General features: G+C 35.2%; 1 protein-coding gene across 2 annotated transcripts in view; it reads right to left on the bottom strand.

Annotated features, from left to right (window-relative positions):
- TRMT11 (tRNA methyltransferase 11 homolog) overlaps positions 1-26,306 on the bottom strand; it is a 56,010-nt gene that overhangs the window by 20,835 nt on the left and 8,869 nt on the right. Inside the window, exons 3-11 of one of the 2 annotated variants that reach the window (XM_033234480.1) lie at positions 24,193-24,266; positions 21,910-21,991; positions 21,729-21,821; positions 21,362-21,496; positions 20,428-20,584; positions 11,215-11,295; positions 7,973-8,137; positions 6,565-6,637; positions 6,316-6,447 (exon numbers count right to left, since the gene is read on the bottom strand). In XM_033234480.1, the coding sequence (XP_033090371.1) occupies positions 6,316-6,447; positions 6,565-6,637; positions 7,973-8,137; positions 11,215-11,295; positions 20,428-20,584; positions 21,362-21,496; positions 21,729-21,821; positions 21,910-21,991; positions 24,193-24,266 (992 nt within the window). The remainder of the gene's footprint in view (positions 1-6,315; positions 6,448-6,564; positions 6,638-7,972; positions 8,138-11,214; positions 11,296-20,427; positions 20,585-21,361; positions 21,497-21,728; positions 21,822-21,909; positions 21,992-24,192; positions 24,267-26,306) is intronic. The other variant, XM_033234481.1, reaches the window with a different exon arrangement.

Here is a 26,306-nt window from a genome sequence, read left to right as displayed (position 1 = left end):
CCAGAGGTGGTAATTGCTAATGTCTATGGGGTACTTCTTGGGGGTGAAGAAAATGTTCTGGAATTACCTAGTGGTGATGGTCGCACAACTTTGTGGATAAACTAAAACCATGAAGCTGTATACATTAAGAGGGTGAGTTTCATGGTATGCAAATTCTATTTCAATTTTTTTAAAAAACAAAAATAATTGTGTACATAGGCCCCTAGATTTTCCACGAATCAATTTTGACTGTCACTCATTTTCCTGTGAATCTTAATGCTTCAACTACTTTCCAAATGTCACTAGAATTTCAGCTTCCATTTGAGAAACAGATTTTGCAAAGATTGAACATTTACTAAAAACAGCTTAAAAATCAGTTCTTCCAATGTAAATCAAAACCACGAGATACCATTTCACACCAGTTAGAATGGCAATTATTGAAAAGTCAGGAAACAACAGGTGCTGGAGAGGATGTGGAGAAATAGGAACACTCTTACATTGTTGGTGGGACTGTAAACTAGTTCAACCATTGTGGAAAAGTGTGGCGATTCCTCAAGGATCTAGAACTAGAAATACCATTTGACCCAGCCATCCCATTACTGGAGATATACCCAAAGGATTATAAGTCATGCTGCTATAAAGACACATGCACACGTATGTTTATTGCAGCACTATTCACAATAGCAAATACTTGAAATCAATCCAAATGTCCATCAGTGACAGACTGGATTAAGAAAATGTGGTACATATACACCATGGAATACTATGCAGCCATAAAAAAGGATGAGTTTGTGTCCTTTGTAGGGACATGGATGCAGCTGGAAACCATCATTCTCAGCAAACTATCACAAGAACAGAAAACCAAATACCGCATGTTCTCACTCATAGGTGGGATTGAACAATGAGAACACTTGGACACAGGAAGGGGAACATCACATACCAGGTCGTATTGTAGGGAAGGGGGAGGGGGGAGGTAATAGCATTAGGAGATATACCTAATGTAAATGACGAGTTAATGGGTGCAGGACACCAACATGGCACATGTATACATATGTAACAAACCTGCACGTTGTGCACATGTACCCTAGAACTTAAAGAAAAAAAAAAATCACTTCTTCCTCTTTCCTAAGAGATGAAAAACATGTTCTCTTCACTGATTATAGGCACTGCAAAGTTCATCTTACTACAATCAAAATTTATCTCCAAGTCCTACTTTGGGGCACATTATTAGCTTCTCATCTTTTCAAAAATTTTTACTTAATGAATTAAAATTATATACATTGGGGGGTACAATGTGTTATTTTAATATAAGTATGTCATCATGTCATCACTAACACTAGCAGCTGGATTTCTATAAAGGTCATCTTTTATAAAGAAACACTATTACTAATCACTTCAGGAGTTATCTGTGTACAATGAAATTAGATAAAGCTAAATGGATATACGGAGCCTGGGCAAACAGCTACACTCACTCAGTAGCACACTGACTCCTATGACATCAAACATACCTGGATTGTATGTGTACACACTGGATTGATGCCCTGTACACATGATTGTAACACAGATAATCTGGGTCATTTGCAAGTAGTCAAAATTGTAAGTAATAAACTCACAAATACCAACAGTCTACAGTAATTTTATGTGTTAAGTCTCTATAAGCAGTAAAAACAAGCTACTATGAGAGCGCAGAGGAAGGACTGATTAATTCTGCTGAGAAGCATCTGAGAAAGTGTCACAGAAGTGTTGACAATTAAGCCAGGCCTAGAAAAATGACTAGAATTTTATCAGTTGAGGAAAGAAGAAAGGGCATCTCAAACAGTAGGGTCAGAATAAACAAAGGTGAAAAGACATAAAATGCACAGAGTATCTTGATGCTGGCAAAAAGTCTGATATACTGGAGTAGGGAGAGTCTAGACTAGAAGGAAAAAGAACAGCAGAAGTTTCTGAGTAGCAGTTTCTTTACTGTAATTTAAATTGTCAAACAGTGAGAAAATCCTTTTCAATCATTAGCTCTCACAATTTTCCAAATACAACTAAGCTGTTAGGCAGTATTTTGCTTTTATGTCTTACACTTTTCAATCAATCCTGGGTTAAAATAATACCTCAGTTTGGTTATAATGTGCAACTTGAATCATATAACAGGGTTTGGCTGACAGTAAATTAATTCAGTAACAGAACTAACAGCCTACATCCACCACACCAAAAATACAAAAGTCTTAAAATTAAACTACACCAAGGTATAACTGTAAATTGAATTCCTTTTTATTCCTGGTCCAATATAAAGCTACATTTTCAATATAACATAGTTAAACTAATTCTAAACTGCTTAATTCGGAAGAATATTATTTCAAACTTTTACAGGTGACTTTAGACTCAAATTCATCTTGATACTGTGTTATTTTCAAAACAGTAAAGAATTTTCAAAAGAGTAAAGACCTTGAATATGAAAACAGTTCATTTTTCTCGCATAAACGCAATACAAATTTAGTTCACTATTAATAATTAATAAGATCGCTTTAGGCTTAAAGAGAGAAGACACTATAGAGATCTAATAATGAACATCAGGGGATCTGAAAATAACTCTCTCCAGGGGCCAGAAACTCAGGGAAATAAATGCCACCATAGTCTTCCCACGTGAGTTAGCCCCGTAACTAGAAGAAATCTATCCATTTATAAAACATTGATAAAACATCTAAGACAAAAAAAAAAAAAATCACTACAACATGTCTCCCTTTTCCCTTTCTAAAACATCACTTTGGTTATATGTATTTGGAAATCTTCCCTCATCTAAAATTACTAAAATAGAGAAGTCATTGAAGAAATATCCAGTGGCCACTTTTTAAAGTCTTTAGAAATACATTCAGTTTAAAGAACCTCCAATATTACTTTTTATAAAGGAAAAAAAGAACTCCAAAATAAATTCTTAACCACATATGATTTCGATTATAATTAAATAATAAACTACAAAACAGTGAACACTCAGATATGCTAAAAAGGAAGGAATTACATAAAAAACTACTGAGGATATTTCAAAAGGGCAGAAGAGCCAGCTCAAAGAAACTCCCTCTGGTCAAATCTGTGACAATTTGAGCAACAAAATACTACTACTAATAAATTACAACCCAATGAATAATACAGGAATCCATGACTCCATACCACTATAAATAATTAATGAAGTAAATGGGGCAGAAAGAAAAGCTCTTTCTTATAGAATACCAACTTCCAAATCCAGAAGAAATTATGGAATAGAAGAATCACTTGGCAACCACCACAGCAGTGGCTGTCAACAATGGAGTCATCAATCTGAGTAGTGGTTTGATGAAAAACAAGATATTCGTGTAATCTTGTTATTTCCCCATAAAATACAAATCAAAGAAGAAAATGATGATTCAGAGAGGAGAAATCTGTCAGAGAAGAGCCTGACCAGACAATCTAAGTTAACATTACCAGAAGGAGTGGCTTTGTGTGCCCTATGATGTGCTGCAAAGATCATGTCTGTGGTATTCCTACCAAGAAAGTATGACCTCAGTCTGGTCATAGAATAAATATCAGATGGCCCCGGTTGAGAGTCAACCCTCAGAATATAAGCCAGGTCTTCTATAAAACTTCCAAGGATATAAAAGATATGGAAAGATAGAAAATATTCTGGACCAGAGAAGACCAAAAAAGATAGGATAGATGATTACAGCACAGTTTCCTACATGGATTGCAACTGGTAAAATTTGAATGGGGTCTATGATCTGGATGGAATACTGTTATCAATCCTAACTTCCAGACTTGGAGGGTTCATCATGGTTAGACAGGAATGTTCTTGTTTCTGAAAAATACAATGACATATATAGAGGTAAGAGGGCACCATACCAATGACTTCTCAAATGGTTTCAAAAAGATTAGTGATAACAGATACATGCAGGAGTCAGGGGAGGTAGATATATGTTAATATTGGGAAAATCTGGATAAGGGTAGAGATGGGAGTTTTCTGTATTGTATTTGAAACTTCTGTAAGTTTGAAATTATTTCACAGTAAATTTTTTTTTTTTTTAATTTTAGCCCTACAACTTGAATTAAACAAAAAGCAAGTAGCTTGTTGCCAGAATTCAGTTTGTCTAAGGTAGGAACCCTTTCTACAAAGACATGAACAAATGTAGTCTTATCTGAAAATATTAATAAAACTTCACCTATCATTTCATGTACTAAGTATACGAGATCTGGCAGGATGTTGAATTAAGTGAATACAGCACTGGGAATAAGGAAACAAATTAGCTAGCTGGCTTTTAATTTTAGACAGGTCATTTCACTCCTTGGAATTAAGTGTCTTCATTTCTAAAACAGGTTAAATGAGATTACCATTAGCAACAAAACAAACTCAGTGTTAAGGGGTCTGGGTACAAATGTATTCTCTCTTATCAGCTGATAATGAAATGCATAACTAAACTGAGGCCATGGTAGTTTTAAGTACAGCATTTGTAAAACAAACAACAAGAAATAGCTGAGGGTCCCAAATACTGAGGGACTACCAATCTTTGCAGCAAAGGACAGTTACCACTGTATAATTATGTATAGTAAATATAGGAATTGGCCGGACACAGTGGCTCACGCCTATAATCCTTCGGGAGGCCAAGGTGGGTGGATCACTTCAGGTCAGGAGTTCAAGACCAGCCTGGCCAACACAGTAAAACCCCGTCTCTATTAAAAATACAAAACTTCGCGGGGCGTGGTGGTGGGCGACTGTAATCCCAGCTACTCAGAGGGCTGAGGTGGGAGAATCGCTTGAACCCAGGAGGTGGAGGTTGCAGTGAGATGAGATCGTGCCACTGCACTCCAGTCTGGGTGACAAAACGAAACCCTGTCTCAAAAAATAAATAAAATAAAATAAAATAAAATACAAATATAGGAATTAAAATAATTGTATTAAAAAATATATCTATGGCAGATTGAAGAAATAACCTACTGGGCTTGGCAATACCTTTCAGATTTAAAGATTCTATCTTGTTCAAACATCTTGTATTTTACTATTAATATATATAGCTTTATTTATATTTAATAGTTACTGAATAACAAAACTCAAAGCAATAATACTGAACATAATCAGGGCTTTAAATATATGCACAGCTTATTTTGGTCTTAGCTTTTGATTTATTGTATTTAAGATAATCATAATAGCCAATATATATTAAAGCTAGCATTAGAAGGTAGTAGATGCATGAATCCTTTAGCTAAGCGGTTAAAAATTACCTCTAAAGACTGGCAAAGGAGCTATAAAACAGCTATGATCAACAGGTATTGAGCTAAGTGTAGGGTACAAAAAGGGCTGGCAAAACTTTTTCTATAAAGGGCCAGAGAGTGAATATTTCAGATTTTGTGGGTCACACACTGTATGTTTCTGTCACATATTATTTTGTGTGGATATTTTTTAACAACCTTTAAAAATCTAAAAACTAGGCCAGGCGCGGTAGCTCACGCCTGTAATCCCAACACTTTGGGAGGCCGAGGTGGGCGGATCACGAGGTCAGGAGATCGGGACCATCCTGGCTAACACGGTGAAACCCCGTCTCTACTAAAAATACAAAAAAAAAAAAAAAAATTAGCCGGATGCGGTGGCGGGCGCCTGTAGTCCCAGCTACTCAGGAGGCTGAGGCAGGAGAATGGCGTGAACCCGGGAGGCGGAGTTTGCAGTGAGGCGAGATCGGGCCACTGCACTGTAGCCTAGGCGACAGAGCGAGACTCCGTCTCAAAAAAAAAAAAAAAAAAATCTAAAAACTAGTCCTAGCTCAAGAACCTTACAAACACAGGCTGAGGACCATATCTGGTCCATAGGCCATGGTTTGCCCCCGATATAAAATAAGGAGGTCACAACAATCAGTTGATGAAAAGAAGGAGGCTGAGTACAGTGGCTCACCCTTATAATCACAACATTTTGAGAGGCTGAGGCAGGTGAATTACTTGAGCCTAGAACTTTAAAACCAATCTGGGCAACACAGTGAGATTCCATCTCTACAAAAAATTAAAAAAAAAAAAAATAGCTGAGCATGGTGACGTATGCCTGTAGTCCCAGATACTCAGGAGGCTGAGGTGGGAGGATCACTTGAGCCTGGGAGGTTAAGGCTGCAGTGAGTCATGATCACACCACTGCACTCCAGCCTGGGTGACAGAGCAAGACCTTGTCTCAATAAATAAATAAATAACAAGACTATTTTATACACATTTGAAGGCAAACAAAGGCTATTACAAATTAAATACAAAGATGCACCAAATGCAAGAAGAGATAAAAAATTATAGTAGATATGCAAATATTGTAAGAAAAATGACATTAAAAATAAAATTAAGATTACATACTCTGGCGTATACACCGGTAACCAATAGACTAGTCTTCCACCTAACACGAGGGTCTCAGCTGCGAAGTTTAACAGGTCAAGAAACATATCACTCAGATGATAACTCAAGGAAACAGGAACATGGCTTCCTGGACTACACAAAAGAAACAAAATTTCAAAATCAGTGAACAATTTTAAGAATGCTAAGTTATTGGGGAAGCTACATGCTTCTTCTGAAAGTAGTAACACATCATATTTAAATTTCGCTTACCATTTTTCTATCCCCTTTGGTATCTCCTTCTGTGAACCTGTTCTTCTTGTAGATTCTCTGATACCATATGGAGCTACACAGAAAACAAAGGTAACACAGATAGTCAAAAGTCACCAAATCACTGATCAAGGACAAAGAGCCATGTTGCCTTCAAACGTGACACCCTGAAAAGAACACAGCTTTACCGATGCACAAATCCAACTGAAAATGTACAACATAAAGACTTGGGGGAGGAGCAACTGTCTTCTTAAAATATGTCAATGTCATAAAAGTCATTGAGAAAAGCTGTGGAAGTGTTACAAATTAGAAGCCTAAAAGATATCATTACTAAATGCAATACCTGACCGTAGAGTAGATCCTGTCCTAGAGGGAAAATATATACCATAAAAGTTATTACTGAGTCAACTGACAAAACTGAATGGCAAACTGTAGATGAAAGTATTTTATCAATTTGCTGAAATTGATAACTGTATTTCTACCAAGAGGATATCTTTATTCTTAGTAAATACACATTGAAGTATAGGAGTAAAAGGCCACAATGTATACCACTTACTCTCAAATTGATCAGAAAAAAAAAAAATGTATTTTATATAAGTAAACACCGAGTGGGAGAGCAAATAATAAAGCAAACTGTTACCTTTTAAAAATCACCAAATTTTCATAAAGTATATTCACACTGAAACCATAATGCCTTGATAATTTTTGTTACATTTGAAAAAAATCTAAGTTAGCAAAGAACTAAAGAGAGCTGAGATAGAAGGGCTCAATTTCGCCACTATTTACAGATTTATTGTCAAATACTATATAGAAAAGGCAGACCTATTCTTAGGCTGCCTAAAAAACTCATGACCTCATGAGGCATGGGAAAATAAATTTTCATGCACATTCCTGAAGCTCAGTGGGTTCACAGGCCCAGTGGTTCCACAGAACCCCAAATTTCTTGTAATGCTAGAAAGGAGCTGCCAGTGAAAACAGGCACTACAAAAACACAAATGCTTACACATAGAGAAATGTGTGATATCCGAAACTCTGTTCTTCAAAATTTGACACCATAATTGCAAATGACATCTGAGCTCCAGTTGGTATAATAATAACCAATTACAGTCAATACAAAAACAAATACTAAATATGTGCCTCAAAAAACTAAGCTGAAGGGAAAAATGGGTGACAAGTTAATATAAAAGAATATAAAAGTGGATGGCAAGTCAATATATTTGTTTAGAAAAACAAAACAGTAAACCCTTAACAATGTAGTTAAGTATGTAATCCACTCTACCTTCCTAAGTTTCTCCTGGCAAGATGAGGAAGTCGGGGGTGGATGGGAGAAACACTGACAAGTTGGCATTTTGTGCATGTGCTGGTAAATTTTACTAATATTACTCCTACTTTTGTATAAAAATAAACTTACGATCAGTAATGATTGCATCAAAATATGTGCCCTTCCTCCAGGAAGGTTTAGATGCATCTGAAACCAGGACATCAAGGTAATACTTCTCTAAACCATATTGACGAAGATTGGCCCTAATGTTTTCATCTGGTCCTCTCCATTTCTGGTTTTTCCTAGTAGCCTTTCCTGAAAGGAAAGTAAAAAGAAGAGAGAAAGTATTGAATAGAGTATTCTTACTTCCTGTCATGTAGAAAAAGTAATGTTTTAACTCATTGAAACCTACATTTATTCAAAATTTGCTTTCATTTAAAATCTTGATTTTATGTGTACAAGTAGTTACTTTAATTTCAACAGTAAAATGTACTCATGTCTAACTTATCTTGCTCTGTCAACTTTCAAGTAAAACTGCCTTAAAACATTCATTCGATATTTTCAAATATGAAGATTTTTGTAGTTAAGAGTGAGTTGAAGAGAATATGGTTCCTTTCTTCCAGCAGTAAACAGTCCTGTGTAGAAATAGTATGAATCAAATAAATGAAACAGAAATGAAGAGAGCGAACTTGGGAAATGCCGCAGTTGTGACCGTGGAGAAGGGAGGCAAAATGGAGACACTGCTAGTGAAAGTTAAAGTAGGAGTGGATGGAAGGCTGAAGAAGCTCGTAAGTTCCTTGTTTAGGAGACATGATAGTTTAGGATGATGACACCAGTGATTAATATCAGAGAAACCAGGAAGAAAAACAAGCTTAAGAAAAAAGATGAGATTCATTTGAGATATATCAATCTTGGTGTACCTTGTGGTACCTGCAGAACGTTCAGAAAAAGATACGCAGTTGGAGACATGCAGTAGGTAGCTGAAGGCCAGAATATACAGACTTGGGAGTTATCAGTATATAATCTTAAACTGACTCCATAAGGCTGAATAACATTCTTTTTGTTCATTTAGGAGGTAGTTACATGTTTGCTCTATAATTATTCTTACAAAATCAAAAGAAGAACAACATAATTCTGAAAAACATGAATTATGACAAGAGAAGTGGTCAAAAATAGGTAGATGCCTGGAAAAAAACAATAAATAAACAGAAATCAAAGAAAATTGCAGGGCCTCAAGTAGACTGAGAAGAAACAAAAAAGTGAAAGTACCACCTGCCGAGACCTATGTCAAGGAAACCAAGACGGCTGTATGAAGGTCAACACTGTCAAATGCTATAAATCTGTGGCCTTTGTAAGCGTTTTCAGCAGAATGATAGGCACAAAAGCTGGAAAATAATGGCCAGAAGAGAGCGAAAGATGAAGAAGAGGAGACAACAAGTTATAGTCGTTTTTCAAGAAGCATTTTGGCAAACAGAAGAGGAAAACAAAGTGGTAGCTAGAGAGCCTCTACAGATTTGCTAAAAAAGTTTTGTACTTTTTTTTTTTTTTTGAGACGGAGTCTCACTCTGTCGCCCAGGCTGGAGTGCAGTGGCCAGACCTCAGCCCACTGCAAGCTCCGCCTCCCGGGTTTACGCCATTCTCCTGCCTCAGCCTCCCGAGTGGCTGGGACTACAGGCGCCTGCCACCTCGCCCGGCTAGTTTTTTGTATTTTTTTGATAGAGACGGGGTTTCACCGTGTTAGCCAGGATGGTCTCGATCTCCTGACCTCGTGATCCGCCCGTCTCGGCCTCCCAAAGTGCTGGGATTACAGGCTTGAGCCACCACGCCCGGCGTTTTGTACTTTTTAAACAGGAGAAATTTGAGAATATTTTAGGATAAAGTAAGAGTTCAGAACAGTAGGAAACAGAGGCATACCTAACAGTACCTTGGATAAGCTCTAAGGAAACTCTATCTCAATCAGAATTCTATCCAGCAGACGAAAGGTTACAACGTAAGTTTCCAAACATAACTTTAATAAATAAAAATTCAAGTAAATTATATAAGACAATTTCCTTAAAAGAAATATACTGCTTCTACTAAAAGCAAATTGGAGTAATTCTTAGTACTTTTTAAAACAAATTTCAGATAAAGAATATCTTTTTCTTGCTAGCCCATTTATACCTAATAAATTAGAACTCATTTTCCTAATAAGTGTTACTAAATTCTTTACAGTCAAGGTAGGGAAAAAGACAGGTCATCAGTACAAGATATCAAATTACTTCCTCAAAAGAAAATAAAGCATAATAAATGCTCACCACTACAGTAACTTACAGTGGGTGAGGAAAAGGAAAAGAGTATTATAAGGGCTGATCCCAGTTACTATAAAGAAATACCAACATAAACAGAAACCATCTCAAAATCGTCAATCAAATGACATGTTTAATAACATTAAGCTATAAGGAAATATTTTTTCCATTTGATTCAATTCCATCCAATCACACATCATTATTGAAGCTTCTAGAGTTTAAAATATTTTCCATAATTACCTGAAAGGTAAAGCAAATGACTGTTTGAAGTACCCTCAGTTCAAGGCAGATTCTTTAAAGTTACTTCAAAGAGGTTTTGGTCAGTTATGAAATTAGAAACATAAATAGTACCTCAAAGACTAGTTATCAATCCAGTATACACTCAGTGTATGAATAGTGAATAATTTTGGTGATAATCTTTAAATAAGTGGTGATAACCCTAACCAAATATGTTTCATTATCATGCATATTTATTAATTATAACTAATAAATTATAGCTCTGGACTGGTCACTGGGTAATCACTTTCCTGCACTTCCTTAAAACCCTCTGAGAGCAGGACTTTTTCTCATTCATCTTCGTGTTCCCCCAGGAAATCACTCTGTACACACTGGATTACTTCATAAAAGTAGATACCCAATGAAGTCTTATAAAAACAAGTAAAATTATATCACAGATTTGTATTTGAAGATTAAAATAATGCCATCTAAAACTACAGTTGACCCTCGAGCAACATGGGGGGTTAGGGGTGCCAACTCCTCACACAGTCAAAAATATGCATATATCTTTTGACTCCCCCAAAACTTAACTACTAATAGCCAACTGTTATATTTACTTTACTTAGTAAAAATAGATTTACTATTCATGAAGTGGAAGTGGATCATCATAAAGGTCTTCATCCTCATCATCTTCATGTTGAGTAGGCTGAGGAGGAAGAGGAAGTGGAGGGATTGGTCTTGTTGTTTCAGGAGTGGCAGAGATGGAAAGAAATCTGAGTATAAGTGGACCTGTTCAATTCAAACTTGTGTTCTTCCAGGGTCAACTGTATTTTTAAAGGTACATTTGGTACCACAGCAATGACTATAACACTGTCTATAATCTCTACTCACCCAAGCCGTGAACTGTGTTGTAGTCTATGTCTGTCCCATATACATATGCACCAAAATGAGCAGATGCTATCAGGAGGCCGCCTGAAAAATCACACAATTTTGACCTGTTAACCAGCAAGTCCCAAACTCCGGTTCATTCCTATTTAACTTCATCCAGTCTTAGAAACTAGCTGCAGGCAGAGTATCCTAGAATGACATTGGTCATAACATATTTAGTAAGTCTCAGGACTGAAAAAACAAACCCCTAAGCTATATTCACTAAACTGGTTACCAAGTAGAGAAATTAATGTATACCTTGGCATCATTATTTTAAACAGCACTATTTTATTTTATTTTATTTTATTTTGGTCAAAATAATGTATATTGAGACATTTTCATCTTATTTTGAGAGCTGTACACAAAAGCATTTTGCTCCTTTCTTAAAAATGAGCATACAAGACTGTTTACACAAAGAGCTGGCAATAAACAGAATAAATTCTGACAACTAGGCTCGATTCCCACTGAAGTCAGAGTTTCAGACAAATAAAGAGGGCATAATTAATATGTGAGACATTAGTTCTTACAGAAATTAAAAGGTTAGGACATACTTTAATTTTTGTAAGAATTATCTATTTTAATACAGTTACTCCTGTAACCAAGTAATTATCTCATTTTAAACTATAAATATAAATTTCTCAATAACAATTATCAAACATGCACAAAATAATTAATAAACTTTTTATTAGTGCTGTGACCAAAGTAAGAACAACTGTCCCAATACAATCTGACTAGTTAAAGTAATGTGACAGATTTGACCAGCTCATGCATGAAGAGAAATCTTAATAAAGGTTAAATAATGAAACTCTTTAAAATAAAAGGTAATAGCATTTTTAAATTAAGAAAAAAAATTGTACAAAATTAACTAAACTTTTAATAATTGTACTTTTAATTAAACTTCACTTTTTTTAATCATTCGAATTAAAATGCTTTTAGTGCTTGGATAAGTCTTATCTAGCTATACTCTAGGAAGGCCTGCTAGTCAAGCTGAAATCATAAATATATTCTTAGACCACAAAATACGCACAGACTTGGACAAGGGTAAAAAAAAACTAGGGCTCTTTCCCTTATATCCTTTTGAGATGTAATCTCTGCAACTAAGATGGGTAGTGCCTCTGGAGGGTCAAGATCCATAAATTAATGGTGTTCCTTCCATAGCCATTTAAAACAGTCTGGTAGCATGGAGTTAAAAATACTTTGCTCATGAAAATATTATAACTGACTAGTTCCTATTGGAACCCATGAAGAAGAGAAATGAAAGACTAAAAGTACAGCAGAAACCAAAACGTAGGTCCTCTCATACTAACTACAAAAAGCATTTATGTGAGAGGGAATGTTAAAAAGTCCTTGTAATTCTTACTCTGGAAATGGAACAACACTCCATATTTAGAAAAGGCAGCATAAGTGATGACTTGGAATATTCACAAAGTCACTTCACCCAAATTACAAGGAATTACTACAATTCTGCCAATTAAGGCAGATACTCACCTAGAAGAACTAGTTGTCAAGGGGAACAGAAAAGCTTTCCTGTGCTTCCTTAAACAGAACCTTATCCATTTGGTTACAGTGAATTTTGAGAAGACCCAATCTACAAGTACACTGCTGAAAGGAGATGAATAATCTGTTAGACTGCATCTGATACTTAACTTCGTGCCTTTTAAGCTTTTATTTTTTTAAAATAAAATCATAATAAATTAGCTTATCTGAACTGATCACTGGGTAATCATTGGTAGTCATCTAGTTGTTCTTTTGATTAAATTGAAGCACTTTTTACATTTAGTTATACCTCAGTTGGAGTTTTTTGAGGGGGTCTTTTGGTGAAAGAAGGGGTGCTAAAAAAAGTGAAGTGTCGCCTGTAATCCCAGCACTTTGGGAGGCCGAGACGGGCGGATCACGAGGTCAGGAGATCGAGACCATCCTGGCTAACACAGTGAAACCCCGTCTCTACTAAAAATACAAAAACTAGCCGGGCGAGGTGGCGGGCGCCTGTAGTCCCAGCTACTCGGGAGGCTGAGGCAGGAGAATGGCGTGAACCCGGGAGGCGGAGCTTGCAGTGAGCTGAGATCCGGCCACTGCACTCCAGCCTGGGCGACAGAGCGAGACTCCGTCTCAAAAAAAAAAAAAAAAAAAAAAAAAGTGAAGTGTCAAGGAGGCAAGTAACATGACTCACCATTTCTTTTTATGTTATCAAAAGTAAAAATACTGCATATGTGATCTATGCTAGCAACTCGGTGTTTCAATTTCTCATGACTTAAATAGTAATGAGCACTTTAAGGGTAGGGTAATATCTTACAAGCAAAATAATACAATAAGAATCGAATTTATTCCATGATGTAAAAACTAATTCATGATTTTCATCTTTAGAAAACTGGAAAGTTTTGCAAATGTGGAGAAATGAGAGACCGGGTTTTGGTTTTGCTGAGAGAAAAAAAGAAAGAAAAATGGCAATATTATTTCATCTATTTTATCTTTTTTTAAAAAAAGAATTCTACTTAAATAAATTAAACTAGCAGGCTGAGCAAAAGAATATGGCTAGGCAATGGGATTCCTACTAGACAAACCATGAGATTCCAGGAAAAGGGGACTACAAAGGGTAATGGGAAAAAATGGGAAAGAGAATATTATACAAACCTACAGAGATCCATTATTTCACTCTCCTAACCTTCTCTTTTTCTCCCCATTTTCTCTTCCCAGAACCAGGATAGTCAGTTCCCTAACACCTGGTTTCTGTGTCCACTATTTTGCAATGATAAAACTTCAAAAGGAGCTATACTCCTTTCCTTCGACCTATGGGTCATCTGAAGGTAGACATGGCCAAGGAGTATACATTAGTCTCCTGGGTGAATTCTCATCACTGGAAGAGCTGACTCACTTGACAGAGGGGATGAGAGGGAATCAGATCTATTGCTGCAGAGCTCTGTGCTACCTAAAGCAACTGGCATACACTTGCACATATTATTTTAATTGTAAACGAAGAATTAGACATTTATAATTTTATATTTCAATTCCCTTGCCTGCTGCTATAACCTGCCAACAGTTGCAAATTATTGGTGTCTTGGAAATTAGCCAAAAAGAGTACTAGAAAATGAGTTTATGGTAAAACTCTTTATCATCACCATTTAATATTAGCTACATCTAACATCTTTCACCAAAAAGGCATCTAAAAATCTTATCAAAATAATAATTAAAAAGTAATAATGATAACCATTACAGTTCACTGAATGTCTACCATGTGTCAGGTGACTTCCTAGAAATATTATATATACATATAGACTCATTTAATCCTCACAATATATCAGTATTACCATTGTACAAATGATAGAAGTGAAACCCAGACAAGTTAAGAATCTTGCCCACAGTCACATACTAATTGGTAAAAAGATTTAAACTTTGCTCTATTTATTCTTTTCTTTATATCATACTACCTCCTTTGGGATTAGCACCAATGGAAGTAAAAACATATTCACTCACCAATTAGATAAATAAAAGCAAAATATGCTACTAAACAAATTATATTAAGTAAAGAAGCTACACACTCCGTTAATAAGAGTGTTATATATGCCATTCACAAGTCTTGTACTGTATCACAGACAGGACTGTGCCATTAATAGTTATTCAATAAATTCATGCTGATCATTCCTTTAGCCAAACTCACATGAGAATAGTAGCACTTCCTAATAACTAAGAGCTGATACAATGCTGTCTCTTCCCCTTTGGGAAAGTAGAGACACACACAAAATTAAAAAAAAAAAAAAATTACTGAAATGAAAACGAATGTATTTGTTAAAATAGAAAGAGAAGTGTGTTTCTGTCGCCCATAATGTCATTCGAAACAACAGTAGCAAACAGTGTAAAAGAAACAAGGAAAATTATTTAGACATGAAAAGATTATTTTTCTCCTTTCAGTCTCCCAGAAGCTTTCTGCCCTACTCTATATCCCTGAGAAAAATCACAAACCATGAGTAGTAACTGGGCAATACATTTGGGAAACTACATATATTTCAATTTTGTACCTTTAAAATAAAAAGGGGATTAGACACGTGAATTTTTTTAAAAAACTATTTAAAAGGCAACCAAAAGAAAAATATCAACAATTTGTGTTTTGTGAAAACCATGGCCATGGAGGAGGGCACAGAGCTACATATTTCTCCAGTCCTTCAGAAGGTACTACCCATTGATGAAGCAAAAGGCCCAAGAGAGGACAAACTGTGCTTAAGACCTGTGTCTCTTCACAATTATTGGTTATTACGTTTCAAAACAAAAGTGCCAAAAATTGACTGATGTCCTACAGCTATACTTAAACTACAAACCCAAAGTATGAAAATATCTTTTAGCAGTACATTTGTAAAGATTCTCCTCTCATTTTCTATTAATTGTCCTATATGAACGAACAGTCAGATGTTCCCAATATACTACCCACTGTGAGGAGCTGCCCTAAAGCAAACAGGAGCAGGTCTCCCTGACCCTCGACATACTATGAATGGTTCATATATTGACAGCTCTGAAGATAATTTCAAAATCTAGCCTCATCTACTCAACAAAAAATATTACCCATACTGGCAACCATATTTTTTAACTCTGTGGTCTAGTCTATATGTATGTATATGTATTAATCATTTTGTACATGTATATATCTAAAAGAATTATTCTCAATTGACAGAAAAAGTTTTTAAAGTCCAAGAATAAGATTAAGAATAAAAGCTTTAGCATTTGGCAAACGGTAAATTAAATCCATTCTTCACATCATACGAGAGAATAATCTCCAAATGAACCAGAAATCTAAAACGAAAAAATATAAAACTACAAAAGTACTAGAAGAAAACACAAATGAATTCCTGTATAACTTGAGTGTGGGGAAAACTTTTGCATGGCAAAAATCAATGAGTAGCAAAGTCAAAAGATGAATGACAAGCTAAGGGAAAATACTGCAACATACATCACAGAAAAAGAAGGGGAGTGTGAGGGGGTTGTATCCCAAGCTTACAAAGGACCTTGAAAAATGAGAGGGAAAGAGACCAAAACTGCTATCAAAAAATGGGCAAAAGACAAAGACAAATCAAAAACAGTCATAATGCCCCTTAAAATATAAAAAGTTGTGACACTTCATGCATAACCATAGAAATATAAATTAACACTACACTGAGATACCATTTTTCACCCAACAGAAGAGGCAAAACTTCAAAAGCTTGAAAATATACTCTGCTGGTAAGATTGTGGAAAAACAGGGACTCTCCTACAACTGTTGGTAGGAATCCAAAATAGTATAATGGAGACAAATTTGGCAACATCTAATGAAACTGCATATGCATACACTCTTCAACCCAGAAATCCTATTTGTAAGAATTTACCCTAGGACAGGGGGGTCCAATCTTTTGCCTTTCCTGGGCCACATTGGAAGAAGAAGAATTGTCTTGGGCTGTACATAAAATACACTAAGACTAATGATGGCTCATGAGCTTTAAAAAAATTGCAAAAATTCTCATAATGTTTTAAGAAACTTTACAAGTTTGTGTCAGGCCACATTCAAAGCCATCTGGGCTGCATGTTGTCCATGGGCTGCGGGTTGGACAAGTTTGCCCTAGAGCTACATCTCCAACATTATAGAGGTATAGATTCATAAGGTTAGTCATTATAAGCATTACTTATAACTATAAAATACTGAAAACTACCAATGTCCAACTATAGGAGATTGTTTGAATAAATTACAGTACATACACTCATGGAGCAAAACTAAAATAGAATAAAGATAAGCTCCATGAACTGACAGGAAGTGATTTCCAGGAAATACTATTAAGTGAAAAAAGCAAAGTTAAAACCAACATACACAGTATGATACCTTTTGTGTAAGAAAGTACCGAAAATAAGAAAATGTATATATATCTGCTTATCATTACAAAATAAAAACACAGGAAGAATCAACTAGAAAACAATGAAGTTAGTCATCTAGGATAGGTGGGAGAACAGGCTGGAAGTGTTATAAAGGTAAAGTGACACCTCTCTGAGTACCACTTCTTGTGTAGTTCTGACTTCTGGAAGCAAGTTCATCTTATACATATTTGAAAATAAAAGTAAATCAACAAGGAGTAGGGGATGGGAGATAAAAACTTAATACAGAGGGAAAACTGGAACAAAAGAACCCAAATGAATTTTAAATGAAAAGGGAAAAAGCAGGTACAGTAATTGACTTTACTGCCCCTTACGGTAAGTAACCGAAAACACATCCTGAACTCTTATTCACAGGATTTTTTTAAGTGGCATAAGCAAAACAACTGTGAAACCATTTCAGATACAGAAATGAGAAAAAGAGTAAATGTGTTGATGTAGATAGGAACCAGGGTTCTCACTGTGGTAGAAGGTGCATATAAACACGGAATAGGGTAGTAAAAAGAAATCTGTAAGGACTGACTGCAATTTGTAGTATATGTGCAAATACACAGTGTCTAAAATATGTATATGCCCGTGTATGTGCATACACACAGTATATAAGAATATATACATGTATATTTGCACATGCACTTACATGCATATTGTGTATATATGCACATATATTTTCTAGTTTGTCCACTGAAAGGATCTATAAACCAGATTTCATCTCCCTGCTAAAAGAAACAAAAATTCCTTGGAGAAATGACTGATACCAGAGCTTCAACAAATAGAAGAGAAAGGAAGGAAGTACTCCAAAGAAAAAAGGATATGAACATGTCACAAAGACAGATTCAGTGTGAAAGAGCTCTGACTGGGCAAATCCCCATTTGAGGAATAAAAGTAATTGATTTTAAAAACATAAGTAATTTTTTAAAAAAGGTATTTTATTTAAAAAAGTAATTTTATTAAAAAAATAAAAGAAAATTAAGAAATATAATGAATTACAGACCATCGGGGTTAAAAAGAAGAACCCACTAGTTCATATTCATAACAAATAGAAAAACAAATACATGGAAGAGAGGAAAGGGCTTTTGCTTACAGTAGAATAATGAACATTGACTTATAACTGTGGAGGGAGTGCTGGAGTTGGAAAATCATACCTTTGAAACCATCAAAGTAAAGACTGGTTCAGGAAAGAATTATCAATGGCTACTAAACCTGACGACCTCAATGGTGAGAGGAAATTTGGATAAGGAATAGAATACTACATGGTCTTAATGTGTCTCTCCACAGATTGCTTAATAGCAAGAAAAAAATAAAATAAAATAAAACCACCAGTAATTCTGTTTATGATTATGAATGGAAAAAATCAAACACAACCTAGACCAGATGATCAAAATTATCAATACCCATGCAGGGCAGAATGCCATCATGCACACAGCCCTGAGAAGCCCACGAAAATCACTGATATAGTGGTCCAGCTGGGAATGTATAACCTAATCCTAATCTTGAGGAGACATCAAACAACCCAAAATGAGAAAAAATTTAGATAAAAAATAAAGGGAAGAGAAATAGCATCTTGAAAAGTGCAAATTTCACAAAAGAAAAAAAACTTTGGCTGTGTTCCAAATCAAAGACATCAAAGAAACATTAACAACAAAATATAATACCTGATCCTAGCCAGGAAGGGGAAAAGGATGCTGTCAAAAATATTAATATTACCAGGCCAACTGGCAAGACTGGAATATGAACACCAAAGTACTATATTAATACATCTATGAACATTGAAAACGGAACTGTGGTTATGTAGGAGAACATATCCTTATTCTTGAGAAATAATTACTTGAAGGGTAAAGGGATGTGATGGATACAACTTTCAAATGATGCAGGAAAGAAAATATTATGTTAAATATAAACAAATAGAACAAATGATAAAGCAAATGAGGCCAAATGTTAACAACAGCTTAAACTAAGTTAAGGATACATGGATGTTCTTTGTTCTACTTTTACTCTTGTAGCTTTTCTGAAAATTTAATATTATTTCCAATAAAAAGTTTAAAATTTGGGGTGAGTTACTTAGGATAATGAGAGTGGGGAAGAAAAGAATATAGAGTAGGCTGAGGGTAGGTGATATGGAGAAAGTGGCAGAGAAGACTCACCAGTGAATTAATTCAACAATAAACAGAGAAAGTCATTCCATCAATTAGAAATTGATTCACCTTGATACTACTTCTTCCTAAGCATATGTGGTCATATTCCTTAAGTTAGTACATGGTGTAATGACTGGTTGGCAGATCCTAATGCAGAGAGAGGCAGCTCGAAGTTAAGGGCATGAGCTCTGGAGTTGGACTGCTTGAGTTTGAATCCTACGAAACCAATATACTGTATAACCTTGGCCAGTTCACTTCACCTTTCTCTCTGCCATAATTTCCTCAAGCAAATTTTTAAAGTATCTCCATGTTAGTTGTTGTAAGAATTAAACTAGATAGTAGCATCAGAGTGCAAAGTATAGTACCTGATACATTTATTATTCAATAAATGTTAGCTCTGCATCATCACTGCCCAAGTGGAAAGATGGCTACAGGGATAGGCTCCAACCACAAAGTGAGCCATAATGAGCTTGGCCAAACAAATATAAATACAAGTATTTGCTGGGTATGGGCAAGATCAAGCAAAACTGAGTGGAAGTAGGAAAAAGTCTACACAGAGTCAGATGAAGTAAACTTGGGAGTTTTAGGACTTCCATAAAAAATTATCCCAATCATGTGCACAAAAAACCAAGGTCACTGCCAGAGCGACCAGGCTATCTAGCCCATTGATACTTTGACACTTTTCTTATTTTCACACTTACTTATAAACCTCCACAAACCAACTCAAAGATGGGATATATTAACTATTTTTCTCCATCCACATATACAGTTACGAATTTAAACATGGATGAATACATTTTTTTGATCTTGTTATTCAAGTCTTTCTTTCACCAAGAGTTTTCCAATTTAAATAAACTATACAGCTTTACAACATTTCTACAATGTATGGTATTGAAAGTTTTTCTGCTACAAAAAAATTAGATGGATGCTCCCCCCCAGTAGTTTATCTGGAAAAAAACCCATACAATTCTATCAGCATCATCTTTGAAGTGGCAAAGTGTTAAATACTAGCTATTATACAAGTACGTGGTTGTCTCTTGGCCATTATCCAAACACAATTAAACGATGATCCATTTACTCTTTTAGCAAAAATATTACCATGACCTTCATTAATATAAATAAGCAACATCTCTACACTAGCTTAAAAGTTAAATAAAAATACCTGTTCCAACAAATGGATCAAAGACAATATCATTTTCTTTCACTTTTCCATGGTTAGCCATAATGAATGACAAACCAGCATCCATACTTGTATTTCCAATAAAGTGTCTCTTTTTGACACTGTATGACTCAATAAGCTCTCTCTGTCCATCTGCAATCTAAATCAGAGATATTTCTCATGTTAGTACAGCCATACAGAACGGACTTAAGATAATCACTCACAATAAGACCATTGTATTTTGCTGATAAGAACTTCTTTCCACTTATTACTGTTCTAATTTCTTTAAAATAATGTAATTGAGGTAGTTATGAACAAAACCTTTTATTGCTTAATGTCATTCCATTTACTTTGTCTTTTCAAAACAAGTATGAACTGCATTTGAATGCAATTATTCCAGAGGTAGGTGTTAAGGTATGCCCATTTCTTTGTTCTCCTACGTAACAATAATCTCTAACATAAGTCACAGCTTCCACTCACAGCTTCCAATCACCCACTTAAAGCCTCAGAGAAGTCGGCAGAACTGCTTTACAGTAATTCCATTTCTTTTGGAATGGAAGGCCCAGATTGGAAATCTCCACAAATGAGATTCCTCAACTACCATAGCACTCTGTGTTTTCTCTGCTTTATTAAAACAAACAAACAAACAAAAACAAACAAAAAAGTCCAGATGTTCTAGTAAGTCTTGCTTTAACATTTCCAGGTATACCACCTGGAATATCTAACAAGGCTATATCTAACAAGCCTCTTGCACTTCATTTAAAAATCTCTGGGAAAACACAAAACAAAACATAATCACATACTCCTCACCAATTTTAATCCATTCAGTAGTTCTGATCTTTAGCTGCTTTAAATTTCTACATATGAGTCAACAAAAGGCCTAATATGTAGCTTCCAAAAAAACAAACTGACACAGGTAGAAAGAACACTTGCTCACCCATCTACCAAAATAAATATTATGTGGATTCTCAGGGATGCGGTTTGGGTCCAAACCATAATCCTCCAAAACAGAGAATACATGTTGTGGTTTCTTTAAATTCACTTTTCCTTCAAATGGCAGAAATTCAAGTGCCTAAAAAACAAAAGAAATGCTAATGTCTTATAATAATTTACAATGAAAAATGGCACTTATCTAATACCATTACCTTGTAAGCCTGGAGTCAACATTAAATAAAACATGAAAAGCACTTAGCACACAATGTGGTACAAAATAAACACTTCACAGACATTAGGTATTCCTATTTATCAACAATGGCTAGACTGCATTCATCTTGTAGGGTTTTTGTTTTGCTAAATTTACTTACATCTATTCGCTTGATTTTCTCTTCTTGTGTCAATGTCTTATTAAAAGTGTGAATCTTTATTTTATATGTAGAGTCCGAATGTAGAAATGGAACCTAAAATAAAAGGAAATCAGTTTTTTGAGCATTTTAATTCTACAGAATCTGCATGCATGCCTATGTAAAACTACATTTTACTACGCACCATCTTCTCCACAGGGTAATTTTTAAGAGAACTGTACAGCTCCTCAGGAGATTGTCCATGACCCCATAGTTCAAATATAGACCTAGGAAATAAATGATTGGTACTAACCTCAGTAAAGAACTTAGGTCACACAGTAATACGTACAGTCATTTTACTAGTTCTTTATGCACACTCCACTGATTATTGCCTACGTTTTGCAAAGTATAAATGAAAATTATGTACCCTGGAAACAAATACAACTTAAGCCCAAACCACACACAGAAGTTAAACTTGACATGGAAAGAAGGATTTTCAATAAGTCAGGATATTTTCTAAGTTTTCACATTTTTAGTCTAGAACAAATGATACAGTAAAATCAGTTATTTTAGATAAATGTGTAAAAAGCTGCAGAAAAGTCAATTATTCCCAATGTCTTCTCCATAATACAAAAAGACTAATGACCAAATAAAAATGTTATTAACATTTAGCTGGCCAAGCATAGTGGTTAATGCCTGTAATCCCAGCACTTTGGGAGGCCAAGGTGGGTGGATCACTGGAGCCCGGGAGTTCAAGACCAGCCTGGGCAACATAGCAAAACCTTGTCTCTACAAAAAAGGCAAAAAATTGGCCAGGCATGGTGGCACACACCTGTAGCCCCAGCTACTTGGGAGGCTGAGGTGGGAGGATCACCTGAGCCCTGGAATTTGAGACTAACATGAGCCAAGATCATGTCACCGCACTCCGGCTTAGGCAACAGAGTGAGACTCTGTCATGCATGCGCATGCGCACACAGGAACACGAACACACACACACACACACACACACACAATTTTAGTAACTAAGTTATCCAAAATGTTGAGATCTAATAAGGTATACTCCTAGGTACTTGTTATATTTTTCACCTTTTTGTCGCATGCTCAAAATATTTCATGTTAATAATAAATTAACTTTCAATCCCCTTCTACCACAGAAAAATCTGAATTTAAGTTGGTTTGAATCTATGCTTTTATAAAAGTCTACCTTCATTCTGATACAGTTAAATTGTAAATTTTTTGCTTTGCAAACGATTTCTTCCTTTTCTATTGAATTTACAGAGAAAAGGCTTCTACAATATTAATCTCACTTAGCTATCACTTAAGGTATACCTCAGCTACACAAAATATACAGATAATAAAAAGCAATTAAAAATTATCTTATACAATTGTTAATTATATAACTGTTATAACAATTGTATAATTGTTAATTGTTATTAATCAAATATATGTATTAGAAGATAAGAGTTTTGAAAGCAGCATACAAGTTCTTAGTACTCCAGTGGCAATTTTAAACCCAACAAGCAATTATTCAAAAAGAGTTTTTTAAAAGTTATGTTTCTGTTTTCTAGTCATTTTTATTTCATAATAAGGCCTGTTAACAAGTTTCACTGTAAAAGATTAAAGGCTGCAGGTAGTTCTCAATAGGATGAAGTTAACTAAATATAGGGTTGTATCCAATTCCATAATACAACAATTACATATGATGATATAAAACATTGCTAACCATGTTAATAAAGCTAGATATATGTAAATTCTTATTTGCACTGTATTAGCAAAGATAATTTCTAAGGAAAAGAAAGTTTTCAGCAATCTGCTAAAATGTTCAGGAAGAAAAAGTAGCTTAAAGATAACACAAGCTGTTTGATCTTTAAGATGCTAGTTAAAAATACAGTTTAATTTTCAAATCTGATGGCAGAAAATTTTCCAATAGTACAAAGAAAAAAGAAATGAAAGAAAAGTGGATGCCAATGATAAAATCTGGAAACACTGAGGATAAACAATGAACAGCATCATTACATTAATTTATATCAAGATTTGATACTCATAATTCTTTTCTCTACCAACTGAAACAGTAAAACATACCTCATGGCATTCCTCACTTTTTGTTACCTTACACTTCACTAATCTGCTCATCCAATTAAAAACCATCTATGAAAAAAGCATTTTTGGATTTTCAGCACTTTGGTTATAATTATATATGGCATCTACCCTGCGTAAGAACATATTGTTTATATCTCATACTATATTCTCACATAATATGGAAGTTTAAAAAAATTATTCGAAAACAAATACCTACATTTCCCCAGAGATTCTTGGTTTCAGCGGGTAAATTTCCTCTGGTCCCCCACCGCCACCCAGTGGCAGTTGTTTGTAACTGCAAGTTAAACTGAGCCTCCACACTACTTTATGCCAATATAGCAAAAAATAGGACTGAGTAGTTACGAGAAGTACCAGTATATTCATGCAGGAGAACATAAGTTTCTCTTACTTGGCACATACTGTCCGTTTCATCAAATTTCTTGCAATATCTTCAGAGGGAATGTTAAGAATCCAAAATGGTGACTGAAAGAAATAACAATATGCAACTTAATTCTAAGTGGCTAAATGGCATCATACGCTTTTATTCAAGAAGTCAATAAGGAGAAGTGCCTATTTGCTACTTTCATGTAAGAATATCTGATCTGACTGTGACCAAAATAAAAATCGTTCCAATAGTAAAAGAGTAAATTAGAATAATATAGTAAAAACATTTTTGTAATGACCCTATAAATGAATATATCCTCAAATTAAACACTAATTTTGTATCTGCCCTTTTATGTAGCTTTCCTAAAGGAATTAATGCATATTATATCCCAAAGTATAATCTTGAAATTCATCATGGCTAATCATTCCTTATAATACAGCTATTTTAGTTTTAATTTCTAAGTAATGTATTTCTTAGTTGCTAAATGAGACCTTTTTCTAGGTAATTGCGGCCATCTGAGGGTGAAGGAGGGGCCCTTTGAAACAACTATGATGGAAAATCATGAGGTACATTATTAAATTCTCATTAACTTTTAATTTTACATTTTGTCTCGGGGAAAAAAGCTCCAAGTGCATGAGGGGTGTTTTCCCAATCCTCTATCCCAACACCCAAGATTATAAGCTCTGGTAAGCTGCACCCAGATAACCTCTTGCCAGAATACAGCAAAATCCTGTAAAAGGATCCTGACCTCATTTCATCACCCTTAGCCAATTATATCCACACTCTCCTTCCTTTCCTCCTCCCCTCAATAACTGAAAGTCATTCAGGAATAAAAGCCCAACACTACAGGACTTTCAACTGAAGCTCTTTCATCTTTTGCAAGAAATCCTTCCTGTCACACCTAGCTTTTTTCTTTTTTCTTCAACTTTTAAGTTCAGGGATACCTGTGCAGGATGTGCAGGTTTGTTACATAGGTAAATGTGTGCTATGGTGGTTTGCTGCACAGATCATCCCATCGCCTAGGTATTAAGCCCAGCATCCATTAGCTATTCTTCCTGAGGCTCTCCCTCCCCAGACTCTACCACCCCCAACAGGCTCCAGTGTGTGTTGTTTCCCTGGACATGTCCATATGTTCTTATCATTCAGCACCCACTTGTAAGTGAGAACACCTGGTGTTTGGTTTTCTGTTCCTGCATTAGTTTGCTGAGGATAATGGCTTCCAACTCCATCTATGTCCCTGCAAATGACATGATTTTGTTCCTTTTTATGGCTGCACAGTATGCATGATCTCGTTCCTTTCTATGGCTTCCATGGTGTATATGTACATTTTCATTATCCAGTCTATCACTGATGGCATTTAGGTTGACTCCATGCTTTGCTATTGTGAATTGTGCTACAATGAACACACACACGCATGTATCTTTATAATAGAATGACTTATATTACTTTGGGTATATACCCCATCTTTTTTCTTCCAATATTTATCCCACCCAACAGAAAAAGTCAAACTAATCCAAACAGGAAAAAAATGTTCATCTTAGTATTACTTTTATTGAGAAAATTTTTAAAGCAACCTGAATAAAATGAAATGGTTAGATTAATTATGGTAGAGTTAGTCAATGAAAAATATTATGTAACTATGTTAGAGATAAAGGCCAAGTAACAACTTATGCCTATACTGACATTATCAGGTGAGAAACACAGGCTGCAGAAGTAGAATTACAATAGGGTAAAAAAAAAGTACACGAACAAAAGAAGACTGGAAGGCAGTATCCCCAAATTATGAGTCATGTCAAGGAGGAACTGCAAATTATTTTTTCTATTTTCCAAACTTCTGTCATACACTGATAAACTACAGTATTATGCAAAATACAAAGCTCATATATTCACAATCTCATACAATGCACAATTTCAAATTTTAAAATGATTCTTAATATGAGCCCAATATTCTGCTAAATTCTAAATTCTAATTCTAAACACAATTCACCAATGGGACACAGCCCTTTTTTAAGTGAAAGGACAGATACAAATTATGACACAACTGTTGACTAAAAATTTAAAACAAATAAAATACTAGAAATAAATCTAAATTACTTAACAAAACCACAGTGTTTCCCAAAATATCCTCTTTATTCCAC

The sequence above is a fragment of the Trachypithecus francoisi genome, unplaced genomic scaffold, assembly GCF_009764315.1.
Source record: "Trachypithecus francoisi isolate TF-2019V2 unplaced genomic scaffold, Tfra_2.0 Lachesis_group15, whole genome shotgun sequence".
NCBI lineage: Eukaryota > Metazoa > Chordata > Mammalia > Primates > Cercopithecidae > Trachypithecus > Trachypithecus francoisi.
The sequence above is the reverse complement of the archived record's forward strand: the minus strand, read 5'-3'. Positions and strand labels throughout refer to the sequence as shown.